General features: G+C 43.4%; 1 protein-coding gene across 1 annotated transcript in view; it reads right to left on the bottom strand.

The window, feature by feature from the left end:
- Window positions 1-13,473, bottom strand: part of PPM1F (protein phosphatase, Mg2+/Mn2+ dependent 1F) — a 39,121-nt gene that overhangs the window by 8,581 nt on the left and 17,067 nt on the right. Inside the window, exons 3-5 of the mRNA XM_015416894.1 lie at window positions 5,678-5,808; window positions 3,160-3,359; window positions 1,093-1,281 (exon numbers count right to left, since the gene is read on the bottom strand). Coding sequence (XP_015272380.1) covers window positions 1,093-1,281; window positions 3,160-3,359; window positions 5,678-5,808 — 520 coding nt within the window. The remainder of the gene's footprint in view (window positions 1-1,092; window positions 1,282-3,159; window positions 3,360-5,677; window positions 5,809-13,473) is intronic.

The following is a 13,473-nucleotide window of genomic DNA, read 5'->3' as shown; positions in this document are numbered from 1 at the left end:
TTACACCCACCTGATTACAGAGAAAGATCAAGTTCTGTCTTTCTATTACAAATATAAAAGGGCATCCATCACACACTAACACTCCAGTGCTAAGCTCATCTACTTGAAATCACAGAATAAATTGGTGCCGCCTGCAAGAGGGCCACCATTTTAACTCCAAAGGCCCCCGATTTACTCTCTGAGAGAGCCAGTGGAACAAACCCAGCGAAAACCAGGCAGAACACTGATGGGATTTCCCACTATGTTTCATGTCATGGAGGGGAACCCCATCCTCCTGAGAAACAATAAGATCTTAATTTTGGAAAGTTTAAGTAATTTAGTCACCAAATAAGTTGTTTTGCTTTGTGTTCTTTTAAGAGTAAAAAGAGATCCAAACAGCAATCCATTCATTTCACAGCTGCTCAACTTATATCCACACAGATAAACTTGTGGGGTAAAAGACATGTGGACCACATATGTCCAAAGTTTTGGATTGTGCTCTATATAGTCTAAGGGCTGTTTAGTTGCAAACCAATATTTTGTTTGTTGCATTCTCTTGTTCAGGAAATAATCACAAAATCAATTGAAATCAATGACTTAAATTGGTCTTTTTTCCTCCTTGGAGATATTGGTAGAGCAATTACCGTGCTTGTATTTCAAGCTCCCTCATTCTCCTGAGGAACAAAGAAGAGATCAGTTGTAGCAGCCAAAACCCAGCTTTAAGGATTGTGGTTCTCCTAATTCTTGGCTTGCATATTATATCTTGTCAACACCCCCCTCTCGGTCTGAAGTGAAGAAGGGAGAAAACACCATTTCATCAGCCTAGCCAGAGACAGATGGCTACTTTTCTGGAAAGGTCCAGCTAGAGATCTGTGCTGACCTGAATTTAAAAAATTCATTTCCTCAGATTTCTGGAAAGTGATTCATAGGATAATGTGTATTAAGTGAACCAATAAAATATTTATATGGGATATCCAGCAAACTAATAGAAGCTATGCTGTTACAAAAGAGTAATTGTCTGGGGATGCACTTACCGCTCCCCGTCTTCCCTCCCACCACCCAGCATGCAAATAATTGTTCAAAACTATTGTTCGCTTGCTTCCAACCACTCACCTCCCTTCTGGCTTTAGAAAGGAACATTTCGTCTGTTTTCTGGAAAGAATCTTTCAAGGCCTCTGCTGGGTTTTTCACAATCTCCTTGTGATGCGCGATGTTGAAATGCAAATGAGCTGCCGCATAGTTAGCGGCGTCGACTCCACCGTGACCGTCAAACACAGCAAAGTATGCTCTCTCCACGCCATCCTTTCAGTGGGACATGTCAAGAGATGAGAAAGACTCCTTGAACACATGAAAATGCCCCGAGCTTTCTAGTTTGCTATCATCTATCCTGACTTGCAGTGGCTCTCCAGGGTCTCCAGCGGAGAGAGGACTTCCCCAGTTCTCTACCGAAGATCCGTTACATGCCGGAGATTGAACCTGGGACTTTCTGCACATATTACATGAGCTCTCCCTCTGAACTTTGACCTCCACTGATCTTATTACTTTTAAATAGTTTTGTACTTTATGAGCATATGTAGCAGCCTTTTACTGAGTCAATGACTGATAGCTCTGATTGGCAGCTGGTCTCCAAGTTCATAAGCAAGTCCAATCCAGTAGCATCTTGAAGACCAACAAGATTTCCAGGGTATACGTTTTTGAGAGTCAAAAGGGAGCTTTGACCCTTGGAAGCTTGTATCCTGGAAATCTTGTTGGTCTTCAAGGCGCTACTGAAATCTTGCTCTTCCAATGCAACCCACCTAAAACTAGAGTCATAAGCAGAGAGCTTGCCTAACACCTGCAAACTGAGATGCTTGGGATTGAATCAGAGCCAAAAAACCCAACCCTCCAGTTTACTGGAACACAAATGGAATGAAACTTGCATGCGTAAATGCAGCTGTGATTGGAGCAGAACATCCCTAGTGGCTGGGAATGTGGAGGCATAATCCCACTCACTGATTTTTCAGCAAGGTACCCCTTAATCTCTTAAAGCTATGATTCCCAACAGCCACAATGGCTAGAAAAAATGCAAGCAAGGTTCTGTGGTCATGTACAACTGTTTTTCCACATCAACAACTGTGAAATGATAGCCCACTTCACACATTTTCTGTTTAACATGGCCGCAAAAAGAACCACTTGCAAGGAACTGGCTCCTGCTCATTCCAGTAACTATCAACATTCATTTATCATTCCCAGAGGTCATTTCGGGGGGGATCGCAGTTCCCCCGGGTGAGGTACGGGGGCCGGGGCACATGACAAAGCCCCGCCCCCTGTTTCCGGCCGCCCCGCTTCCGGCCCTCATTCAGCCAGGAGGAGGCAGGAGAAGAGGGAGGGTAAGTTGCTTCCTCCCCGCCTCTCCCCACCCCTGCCTGCCTGGGGCCAGGGAGGGCCTTTGCGGGGCTTCCTTGCACTCCCGTCGGCCTTGCAGGTCCACCGCCGGGCCCCTCATGGGGCTCGGCAGTGGAGCTGCAAGGCCGGCGGTGGCGGCCGGGACCGTTGGGGGCGGGGTGTGTGGCCTTATGACACACTTCCGGTGATGTCAGGGGGTGTGGCATATGCTAATGAGTTATGCTAATGAGTTCCCCTAGCTCTTTTTCTACGAAACAACCCCTGATCATTCCAATTATCTCATTTTTATACAGCAAATCATCTGATATTAATACTGGGGGGGGGGGGCTTATTTCCTCGTGCGTGCCTCTGTGTTACACTTTCCTGCCAAAGGTTCCAGCAGAAGACAACAACTGTGAGGTACATGTATATATTGATTCTACAGCATTTCCTTTGCAAATCTTAGGAATTCAACATGATCCAGGCTTTCCTTGCTCACATTTGCCTGGCTGACATGGCTTGGTTAACCCCACACCACACTGATCTGGCAAAGGAAGCAGTCATGGAGCTCCCCATTTGGAAGCTCCAATCTTCTATAGTCCCATCCCATGGTATCAATGCACTGAACAATGGGGCTTGAGATTGGCTACCAAATAAGCCAATGAGAAGCTGCAACATGGCTAATGGCAGAGGAAATGCATTACAGTTGCCGCTTGCTGACTGACTCTCTCCACTGGGGCATGGGGAAGAGTGTTTTTGGAGGGAATGGCATTTGTCAGTACCTATTTCGGCCCGAGAAACAAACAGAACCCTCACCGTCATGCCAAAGAGCTGATTAAATTCCGGAAGGGAAACGTGCCTGTCCTCCATCTTCCGGCGGGAATTGCGTGTTGCATGGATGGAGATCTGGAGGTAGCGTTCCAGAGGCTTCAGTGGTGGTAGCTGCTTCTGCCATTTGCAACAAACATCCCAGAGCTTGTTAAAGAAACAGTGCTGCAAAGGTCCTCCGTCAAGCACTAGCACAAAAAATGAAACATAATAATTTGAAGCAATTCTCAGAATGCTGAGCATTTGGGGTAATCTATCTTCAGTCCCCATCAACAAAAGGCCTTGAATAATAAAAGAGAGAAATGACTATTTTCTAGGAAAAGCCACATATCCTGAAGTCCATATTAACCTTGAAGAGCCACTGAAAATCACAGTATACTAAGCTAGATAGACCAGGGACCTAACTCAGGGGTCATTCTCAATGCTATTAAATGACACGCACTTTTCATCTGTCCCAGCAGATGGAGCCAACATTACTTCCCTTTGTTCAGAGGGAAAAGTAGCCTCGAAGACTACTTGAGCACAAGAATAAGTCCTTTCTAGCATCTGCTAAAACCATGGTGTTCTTTATTTTTGTTATTTGTTCACTATCACTTATGTACATATTAGCTTTCACACAAGCAAAAAACACAGGTCCTTTAAACACGAAATTTCAGCAAGTGAGACGAGAGAGAGGAAGGAAGGTGACTGTAAGTGTGTAACTTGTTTTAAAACTTGTATCTGTATTATTGTTCAGAGTCAGTATTTACATTTCTAATTTTTAAACACAGCTCTTGCTGAAAACGGATATAATCTCTCTACTCCTGTAAAATACTGCTCTCTACAGGATGTTTCCTGAGGAAGAATTCCATTTGAAACGTTAAAAATAAATCAGGAAACGATGCCGAATAGGATTTTTCTTATGATCTATTGATATTGCATTTTGTGCATTTGTGAACTGTACACATTTCAAACAAACATTACCAACTGTATTCTGTACATCTGTGAATTGTATGCACCTCAAACAGACACTAGCTTATACTTCGACTGTTGGTACTTTGGGGTCTGATGTTCACGGATGTTTTTTCGTTTTGTTTGTCAGAATTCCAAAGGTGTCCACAGGCTCAAAAAGGTTGAGGATCCCTGGTCTAAAGTCTCGTGCTCCTACTCATTTTCTCTTTCTCACCCTCTTCAATTTTTTCAGTACCACCATGATGTGTAAAACCCAAAATCATATCTGCCACGCCTCAGTAGCACCCGTTCTCCCTTGCTGTTCCTCATAATCAGAGCTCTTCAACAACGGGTGGGATTTGACAGAGGAGAGACAGGTGACCACCAATGCTCCCTCTAAGGTGTGGAGTCTCGTGAACAGAAATTCTACTTTGTGAGCTGCTGGCATTAAAGTTGTGAGCGAGTGATTCGGCCGCTGCATAAATTAGTCTGCTCTGGAGCCATATCCTTCCAGAGAGGAGACAAAAACGTGTGAGCTGCAGGCTAAAAAACTGTGAGCTAGATCCCACTAACTCAGCTTAGAGGGAACTTTGGTGACCACACAGATGTCCTGTGAAGGAGTCTTGGGCATCAGGGGCATCAAGAGAAAATGAGCAAAGATGTTTAAAAGAGAAGACTTGTTGGCAACGAAGGGTATGAGAGTTGGGTGAGTGACGTTCACAGGCATGGATCTCAGAGGCAATACAGACAGAAAGATGAGGTATGAAGAGACCACTGAGAGCTTTAAGGGTAAGAAAGAGAAATATGTGCAGGCTTGCAGAAAAGATACAGGAAGCCAGCATAATTATATGAGGAGGGGGAAATCAGATGATCTGAGAGGCAAGAGGGGCTTTTATCAGTCACTTTGTGGCAAATTCACTGGCTCATCGAAAACAGAGTGACCCACGTTGTTTCAGCTTCTTGCTGTTCCTTGAACAATAAAGGACTTCCTAGTGTGAACAGACGAATACTGCTAATCATACCGGCCAGAGTTGCCTCACAGCTTCCTGCAGACCTGTTGCAACCATTTGTCAGTTCTTATCAAGATTCAGGTTTGCTCTTCTCCTAGACCAGATCTTGCACAAAGGAACTGCCATGTAATCGTGTACTACAAAAGCAGTAGTTCTAAATCTGCACCTTGCATCAACAGCTTAAACCTTTTTGAGCCTGTAGGTATATTTGGAATACCGACACGGCATAGTGGGTGCAACAACAAAATGGCTGCCACAAAATGGCTGCTGCAGGAGGCGGAGCCAGCCACAAAATGATTGCCATAGCTTAACTTCAATAACACAGCACAGATCCTTGCGCTGTGGTGGCAACTGCTGCCAAAGCAACACTTTTAAAAAATCTTGCCAGCCAATCAAATCTCCAATAGTCAATCAGAAGGCTTACAGGGCGAAAGCCCTACCTGGCCCCTCCCACTTCTTAAAAACACTTGGTGGGCACCAGAAAAGGTGTCAGGAGGCCCCAGAGCGCAGTGTGAGTTCAGGATTCATATACTGCAGGTTTTCCAGTGTAAGGGAAGCGTACTCACAGAAAGCTGTCCCGGGGTCTCCGGCTTCCTCCCCTTCCATATGCTGCTTTTTGAAATCACGAAGATCTGTCTGCAGCAGATCACTGATTGCTGCGTTAATCAAAGATGCTGCAAGAAGAGGTGGCGCATCCCTGATAAGAAAAGGAAATGATGCTAAAAGGGGGTGCTTGGGGAAGGGACACCGAGACAATCGCTGGGTTGTGAAAGCTGTCGTCAGCTTTAGAAAAATGTCTAAAATGTATCAGAAGTTTCTATGGAATGACTGTTTTCTGTGCAGTGTCACAAGAAAATACGTGAGCTTTTTAAAAAAAGTTGGTGATTTTTTTTACAAAGCATAAAGAAAAACGAAGTGTACAAATATACTAAATGGTACAATGACACCAAGCTCATATAAATAACCACATCAGTTGACCATGTCAACTGAATGGTGACCCTTAAATCTTAATATCTAAACACTGTCAACCTTCATAACATCTCCTAAATTCAGTATATCAAATTTATTAGGCAAGGAAATGCTGGAACCTAAATACATAACAGCATCTCAGCTTTCACATCTTTCTCTGGTTTTAGCTTATTCCAGTAAGTAACGAAAGTCCTCCATCTTTGAATGAATACATGCCTCCCCCCAATTTACATGTTTTAATTTCATCCATAATCATTTTTTTTCACCTTTAAAGACAAGAATTCCCAAGCTTTGGTGAGCAACAAAGTTGTGCCTGACACAGTTTAAAGGGATAAAGGCAAGAACTTAGGCAGGGTAGAGGCATCAGGTTGGCAGGTGAGAAAACCATGACAGGTTCATATTTCCCTAGCTGTGTGTGTGTGTGTGTGTGGGGGGGGGGAGATATAAAAAAGTCATACTAAGAACTCTTGCCCCCCAAGGACCTTGGCTAAATAAACATCCCCCAACTCCCCAAATTGCAGCTGGTCACCCTGATTGCTCACCAGATTTCAATGTCACCTGTCTGTCATCAGGAAATATTAAACAGGTGTCAAGACCCACAGCAAAACAACCAAGTACACGCTTCCAGGAAGGTTTTACTTTTATTGAAAAGCTATAGATGCAGTAACATGAACACTGTTAGGAATGGCGGGTGATCTATGCGCATAATAGGTTATAGGGCATTCGTATACACCCCCCCCCCCACGTAGTACCCAATTACATGGGTTCCCGCGCGGGGGCATTCAGCTGAGAACGGCTGCAAAAGCAAAACAGGTAAGATGCTTCCCACGACTCTTTCTGTGTTGAGACATAGCAACTCCTCCAGTGGACTTGAGAGATATGCGTTGCAGCGAAGAGGCAATTAAGCAAAAGGGAAAGAATGCACATGAAAGGGAACCACACACCACACTATTGGCAGCTTAGCTGACAACAGGTTTTCACTACAAACTAGTAAAGTTGGCAGTTTTAACAGTTTTGTGCACAAGCTCATAAGGGCACAGTTAAAAGGTGGCATTGTTCACTCTCTACACCAGAGCCTAGTTGTGTTTGGTTCAACAGATACTTGACCATCAGCTCTGCATTAACAACTTTCTGCCTTTACTGAACACTGCATCCACTGAAATTTAAACTAGGTTGTGGAAAGTCAACAATTTAACAGCTGGAGTGCTAGAGAACTCGAGTCAGTAACTTAAGTTCACTGTAGACAATATACAACCAGCAGCTACACTGCATGTTAGAATTTGTACACACAAGCCTGCAGTGTGCCAAGCCTCCCATCAGAACGCCATGAACCCTTTGGATGCAGTGCCAATCAAAATCTTTCTAAGGAATTCAGCTTTCTACTGGGTCAAAAACCTGCAAGAACCCTAGTGAGAGCACTGAAAATCTGGCCCTTGCAGATGTTGGTATACTGCACCCAAGTAGATTGCCATTGTTGGTAGAGCCCCAACTTGGAGTTGTATATGCCCTTACTATTATCCAGTCCACAAAGATCTATAATTGAATCTATGGTTTTCAAGTTGTGCTGTGCTCCAGGATTCTTGGATAGCTTATTAAGTGGTCTTCAATGAAATTGGTAAGGGCAGGCAAGCCCCCATAAAACCACTACTTTCCTTGCAGTTGTGACAAGAGGGGGATAGCAGCATGTTAGAGGCATGCCAAGAGTAATAGAGAGTCCAGTGAGCATCTACAACACTCCCTACAACCTTCTGTTACAATGACAATACAAGAAGAAGAAGAGGAAGAGGAGGAGGAGGAGGAGGGAGGGGATTTATACCCCCCGCCCTTCACTCAAGAGTCTCAGAGCAATTTACAAACTCCCTTCCCTTCCCCTCCCCACAAGAGACACCCTGTGAGGTAGGTGGGGCTGAGAGAGCTCTTTCGAGAACAGCTCTGACAGAACTATGGCTTGCCCCAGGTCATCCAGCAGCTGCAAGTGGAGGAGTGGGGAATCAAACCCAGTTCTTCCAGATTAGAGTCCGCGCACTTAACTGGGTCTTGGGTTTCAGCATAGTAGGAAGTATGAAAAACCACTGATCCATATTGTCTATATGGTCTGCCAAACTTAAAAAAAAATAAGTTATGAGTCATAACTTAAAGAGAAATGGTTGCTTGAGCAACATCACACTTGCACTCTTGAGCAACCTGATGGCCCAATCAATCTGGCAGCAATGCAAAAAATCAGCCAGCTTGCAAATGCATTCACTAAATATATTTTGATTTTTTTAAAAAAATGTTCAGCTGTGCTCATCACAAACTGTTGTAAGCTGCCCTGAGCCCTGTTTTACAGGGGGAAGGTGGCCTAAAAGTCAAAATTCATAAATAAATAAATAAATATTTAAAACACCACCTTGGCATCAATGAGCAATTAACAAAAATAAAAGTGACATGATTCTTATGATGTGCTACTGGCTAAGTAAAGGGGAGCCTGGCTTTAACATGACCATTTGGTGTTACTGAACACCGCCCCCTAGAGTCGGTTTCAAGCAAGGGAAACCTTTACCTTTTTACGTATTTGTTAATGCAATCTCTGTTGGACAATGAAATACTGGAATGAAATCTGATGTGCATATTTTATTGTATGTATCTCATCTCCCCATTCAAAGGAACTCAGCACAAAATCATACACTTCAAATTTGACCTGCAGATCACAGCTTGTACTTGTTACATCCTGAGAAATCAGGATATATACAATGTATACTATTTATATAATATCTCCCTTTAAGATTGATCTATATATAAGGAAACACAGATGTATAAATTTACAGCATAATTCTGTTTGCATCACAAAACTTGGGTTAACTAGTACACCCATTTTAAGGGAGAGGAAATACAATATATATTATATTGAGCAATCTAAAAAGAGGTCTCTCAAAAGCTGTATTGGAAAAGTACAGTTGCTTTAAGGTGCTTTATGATACCATTTTCAAGGTCATGGCTACGTTTTTCACATTCTCAGTATCCCTCCCATACTGTCTGCTTATTTCTATGTTGTACCTGTCCCATTTACCAAATTAAAAGGCTATGCCTAAGAAAAAGGAATAAAATTTTCATTACTGTTACTTTAAATGCTGTTTGCTGCTGCTGTTTGGAGGTGATTTAATATTGCAAGGTATTGTGACAGCAGTGAGGAAAACGGATTGCTCTCTAGGTATGGCATAACACCAACATAGCCTAAACAATTTATCAATGTTCACATTCCTTCTAAACAGGATGAAATTTGAGAAATGCTCCACATGCATTCACATGATGTGTACAGCTACCAATCAGCTGCAAATATCTTCATGGTTAGTCCCATTCATTTAGTCAAACCCAACTTCTCAACATTTTCATTGTAACTGGAAGATATTACACTCAGACATTTATAAAACATAAGATTAACACAGTCAGGTATAGGGTTGGACCCAACCAGCCTTCTGACTGGTGAAAAAGGGAGGAGAGGGTCTCCCCTGACCACCAGGAAAGGCAAGAGTGAAGCTCATGGGACCTACATGGAGAAAAGACACACGGGATGGAGGCTGTAGTACGAAAGGGAATTCAGTGAGGCTGTGTGGAAAAGCTGGCTGGATTCAACTCCTGGTTTCTAAATTTGTACTTGGTATCCAAGTAAATTCTGGCGTGTTGGGAGTTTTCAGCAGAGACTGAAGAAAAATCCAGATTGTAGACTCCTGAAAATTCAGTAAGTTCAGAGGAGAAGGAAGCCCATCTTCCTAGAACTGCCTGCTGAAAAATGGCTTGAAACACACTGGATGACTTTACACAAACACATTTATACTCCTCTTTCCTCTGCTGTTTGATGAGGTGTCCCATGGTTCTTTCATAAAAGGTCTGTGTGGCACGTGATTAGCATACCTGTCATTTGCACTAAAACCCATGTATGAATGTGTGGCTCAGACAAGTACCTGTGTGTGCATGCATTCCTGAATGCTGAGATGGTTATCAACACAAACAGGGGTAAAGACGTATCTATTACTATTTGTTATCCAAATCTATAAACAGTAACAATATTATACCTACATGAAATCACACAGAAAACTTCACAGAATACAAGATTCACACTAGCGGAACAGATTTTGACAATCCATCAGAAGCATATGCTTTACAAGTCAGAGAACTGCACTTCCATTCCTCATAGTTTACACAGCCGAACTCATCTCAGTTTTCTCCAGCTTCTGGAAAACTGACTTCATATAAATACAATATTTTGAATATCACCGTTAATACCTTTTTGCCAGCTGTATACAATAAATAATATTATTTTTACATGTTGTAGTTATTTTGGGCTGTGCCAAGAGCAAAAATGCATCTGATGAAAAATAGGCCCCTAAAACATTTATGTGAATTAATTCTAAACACTGTCAATCAACGAAACAACAACGGAATACCATTGGTGGTCACATACAGCTCTCAACTCAAACCCGTTCAACACATCATTAACAATCTATAACCTATGCTGGACAATGATATCTGTTCTAACCCAACCACTCAGCAATTTCATTGATTGCCCACAAGTTCTTGTATTGTGAGAAAGGGAGAAAAGTACTTCTTTCTCAACCTGCTCTATCTCATGCATAATCTTATAAACCTCGATCATGTCACCCCTCCGCCGTCATTTCTCCAAGCTAAAGAGCCCCAAGCACTTTAACCTTTCTTCATAGGGAAAGTGTTCCAATCTTTTTATCATTCTAGTTGCCCTTTTCTGCACTTTTTCCAATGCTATAATATCCTTTTTGAGGTGTGGTGACCACTTTCCCTCTCAATCTTACGGGACTGTATACCCTCTCTGACATACAGAGCCACCCCACCTCCAACCCTTCCCCCCCCATCCTTCCGATATAATATATAACCAGGAATCACCGTATCCCACTGATTTTCCTTATCCCACCAAGTTTCTGAAATACCCACAATGTCTATTTCCCCCCAACACCAAGCACTCCAACTCCCCGATTTTACCTCGGACACTTCTAGCATTTGTATAGAAACACCTATAATTTCCCTTACATGTTAAGCCTGGAACCTTCCTCTTGCTCTCTCGAAACCTTGTCACGCAGTCCATATCACTAGCCATGGTCTCAATGGACAATTCCAATCCACCTCCCTGTAGAAAAGCAACAGCTACCCCCTCATCTCTCCAAGATGAGCCATCCCGAGTCAGAGACTTTTAATCTCCTGTCAGCTTTCTCCCAATATTCAGTTTAAAAACTGCTCTGCCACCTTTTTGATTTTAAGCGCCAGCAGCCTGGTTCCTTCTCAGGACAAGTGGAGACCGTCTCTTCTGTACAGCTCCCGTTCCAAAAAGTATCCCAGTGTCTAACAAACTTGAACCCTTCCCCCCTACACCGTCTCATCCACACATTGACTCCTGATCTGTGCCTGTCTCTCTGGCCCTGCACGTGGAACAAGTAGCACTTCCGAGAAGGCTACCTTGGAGGTCCTGGCCTTGAGTTTCCTGCCTAGCAGCCTAAATTTTTCCTCCAGGACCTTGCGATTGCATTTCCCCACATCGTTGGTGCCAACATGGACCATGACCACTGGCTCCTCCCCAGCACTATCTAATGCTTCTTGCCCATATTCTGCCTCCAAACCTTCTCACCCACAGCAATATCTTTCCAGACGTGGACATGTACTCTGTGACTAGGGCCTAAAACAAACCAGCCCTGTAGCTGGGGATTTTTTTGGGAGGGGGCTGCAGCCAATTAAATCAATGTTAATTTAATTAATTCAATTTGGGGCCAGCCCAGGAGGGAGGGCCCCCAGAAGAAACGCTAGGGGGCTGGGCCCCGCATTAGCTTTGGGCCTGCAACAAACCAAAATGCCCACTCTGTCTTCATATCCACTCTGACAACACAATAACTGGAACAACAGCAGCCATATATCGTCTCAGGTTCATTCGCCTGTTCATCTTCCAACGTTATGTATACTATTAAACGTCAGCAATGCCCTTCCTCTCTACATCAGACAAATAGGTCAGAACCTATGCAAATAATAAACAGACATAAAACTGACATTAAAAAATGCAGCACTCAAAAACCAGCGGGAAAACGTTTTAATCTTCTGGGTCATTCCATTGCTGACCTAAGAGTGGCAGTCCTAAATTAAAAACACTTCAAGAAGAAAGTACAGTGCAAGATCACTGCAACGCAACATTGCTGAACCTGAGTTCATTCACAAGTTCAGAACAATGAATCACCCAGGCTGAACAGGGACACAGGATTCTTATCTCACTCCAGATGCTAAATTTCTGTCCTCCAGCGTTTCCCCTCTTCTCTAATCAAGCTGATTACAATATGCATTCTACCTCTGCATCCTTCCCAGGCATTCTTTACAACACTCCTCCCAGCTTCTGACTGGAATAAATGGACTCAGAGATCGCCATTCCTACTCATCTCTGACAAAGGGATCTTTGACTTTCAAAAGCTTATATTTATTTATTTTATTGGATTTAAACCCCGGCCTTCCTGCATAGCAGGCTCAGGGTGGGTTCCATCAAACATAATAAACAATATAGAGCATACAAAGAATTAAAAACAGTTAAAGCCCCAATAAAATACAACAACATTCCTCTGGTACAAGTCATAGTTAAAGTCTCACAGATGCCATCTATTTCAAGTTTTGATCCTTAGATGGTAATGCAGATCTGACCCGCTGACGGGAGACCCAGTAGGGAGGGAGAAAACACCCACTGCCCTAACTAAAAGCCTGGCGAAAGAGCTCCGTCCTGCAGGCCCTGCGGAATAGTAAAAGGTCTCACAGGGCCCTAATCTCATATGGGAGCTCATTCCACCAGGTAGAGGCCAGGCCTGAAAAGGCCCTGGCCCTAGTCAAGGTGAGACTGACGTCCCTGGGGCCAGGGACCACCAAAAGATGTTGGCTGGCAGATTGTAAAGCTCTTTGGGGCACATAGAGGGAGAGACGGTCTCGCAGATTGTAAAGCTCTTTGGGGCACATAGAGGGAGAGACGGTCTCGCAGATATACCCTGAAACTCTTGTTGGTCTCTAAGGAAGTACTGGACTGGAATCTAACTCTTCTGCTGCACACCGCTACCTTCTGTCAAACAATTGTAACTCACAATAATGTATTCTGTAACATTATCTGTTTTGTTTTAGGGTTTATCCTGTCCAATTTTCATTGTCCCTTCCCACTTGCTGAAAGAAGGTCATTCCCAGTTCTTAGCTACATTTAAACATTTCCTGTCATTCTCTCTGACCAAAATAAATTCTGCACCAGACCTGTGATGGCAACACGGCATCCATATTCCTCCCAGAATTTCCTTCAATACAATCAGCATCTCTTGGTATGAGTAATACTTGGCTTCCTTGTAGGAAAAGCGAAGCAAAAACAACATGAACCAAA

The sequence above is a fragment of the Gekko japonicus genome, unplaced genomic scaffold (genome assembly GCF_001447785.1).
Source record: "Gekko japonicus isolate JY-2015 unplaced genomic scaffold, Gekko_japonicus_V1.1 scaffold316, whole genome shotgun sequence".
NCBI lineage: Eukaryota > Metazoa > Chordata > Lepidosauria > Squamata > Gekkonidae > Gekko > Gekko japonicus.
This window is presented reverse-complemented; position numbering and strand designations above follow the sequence as displayed.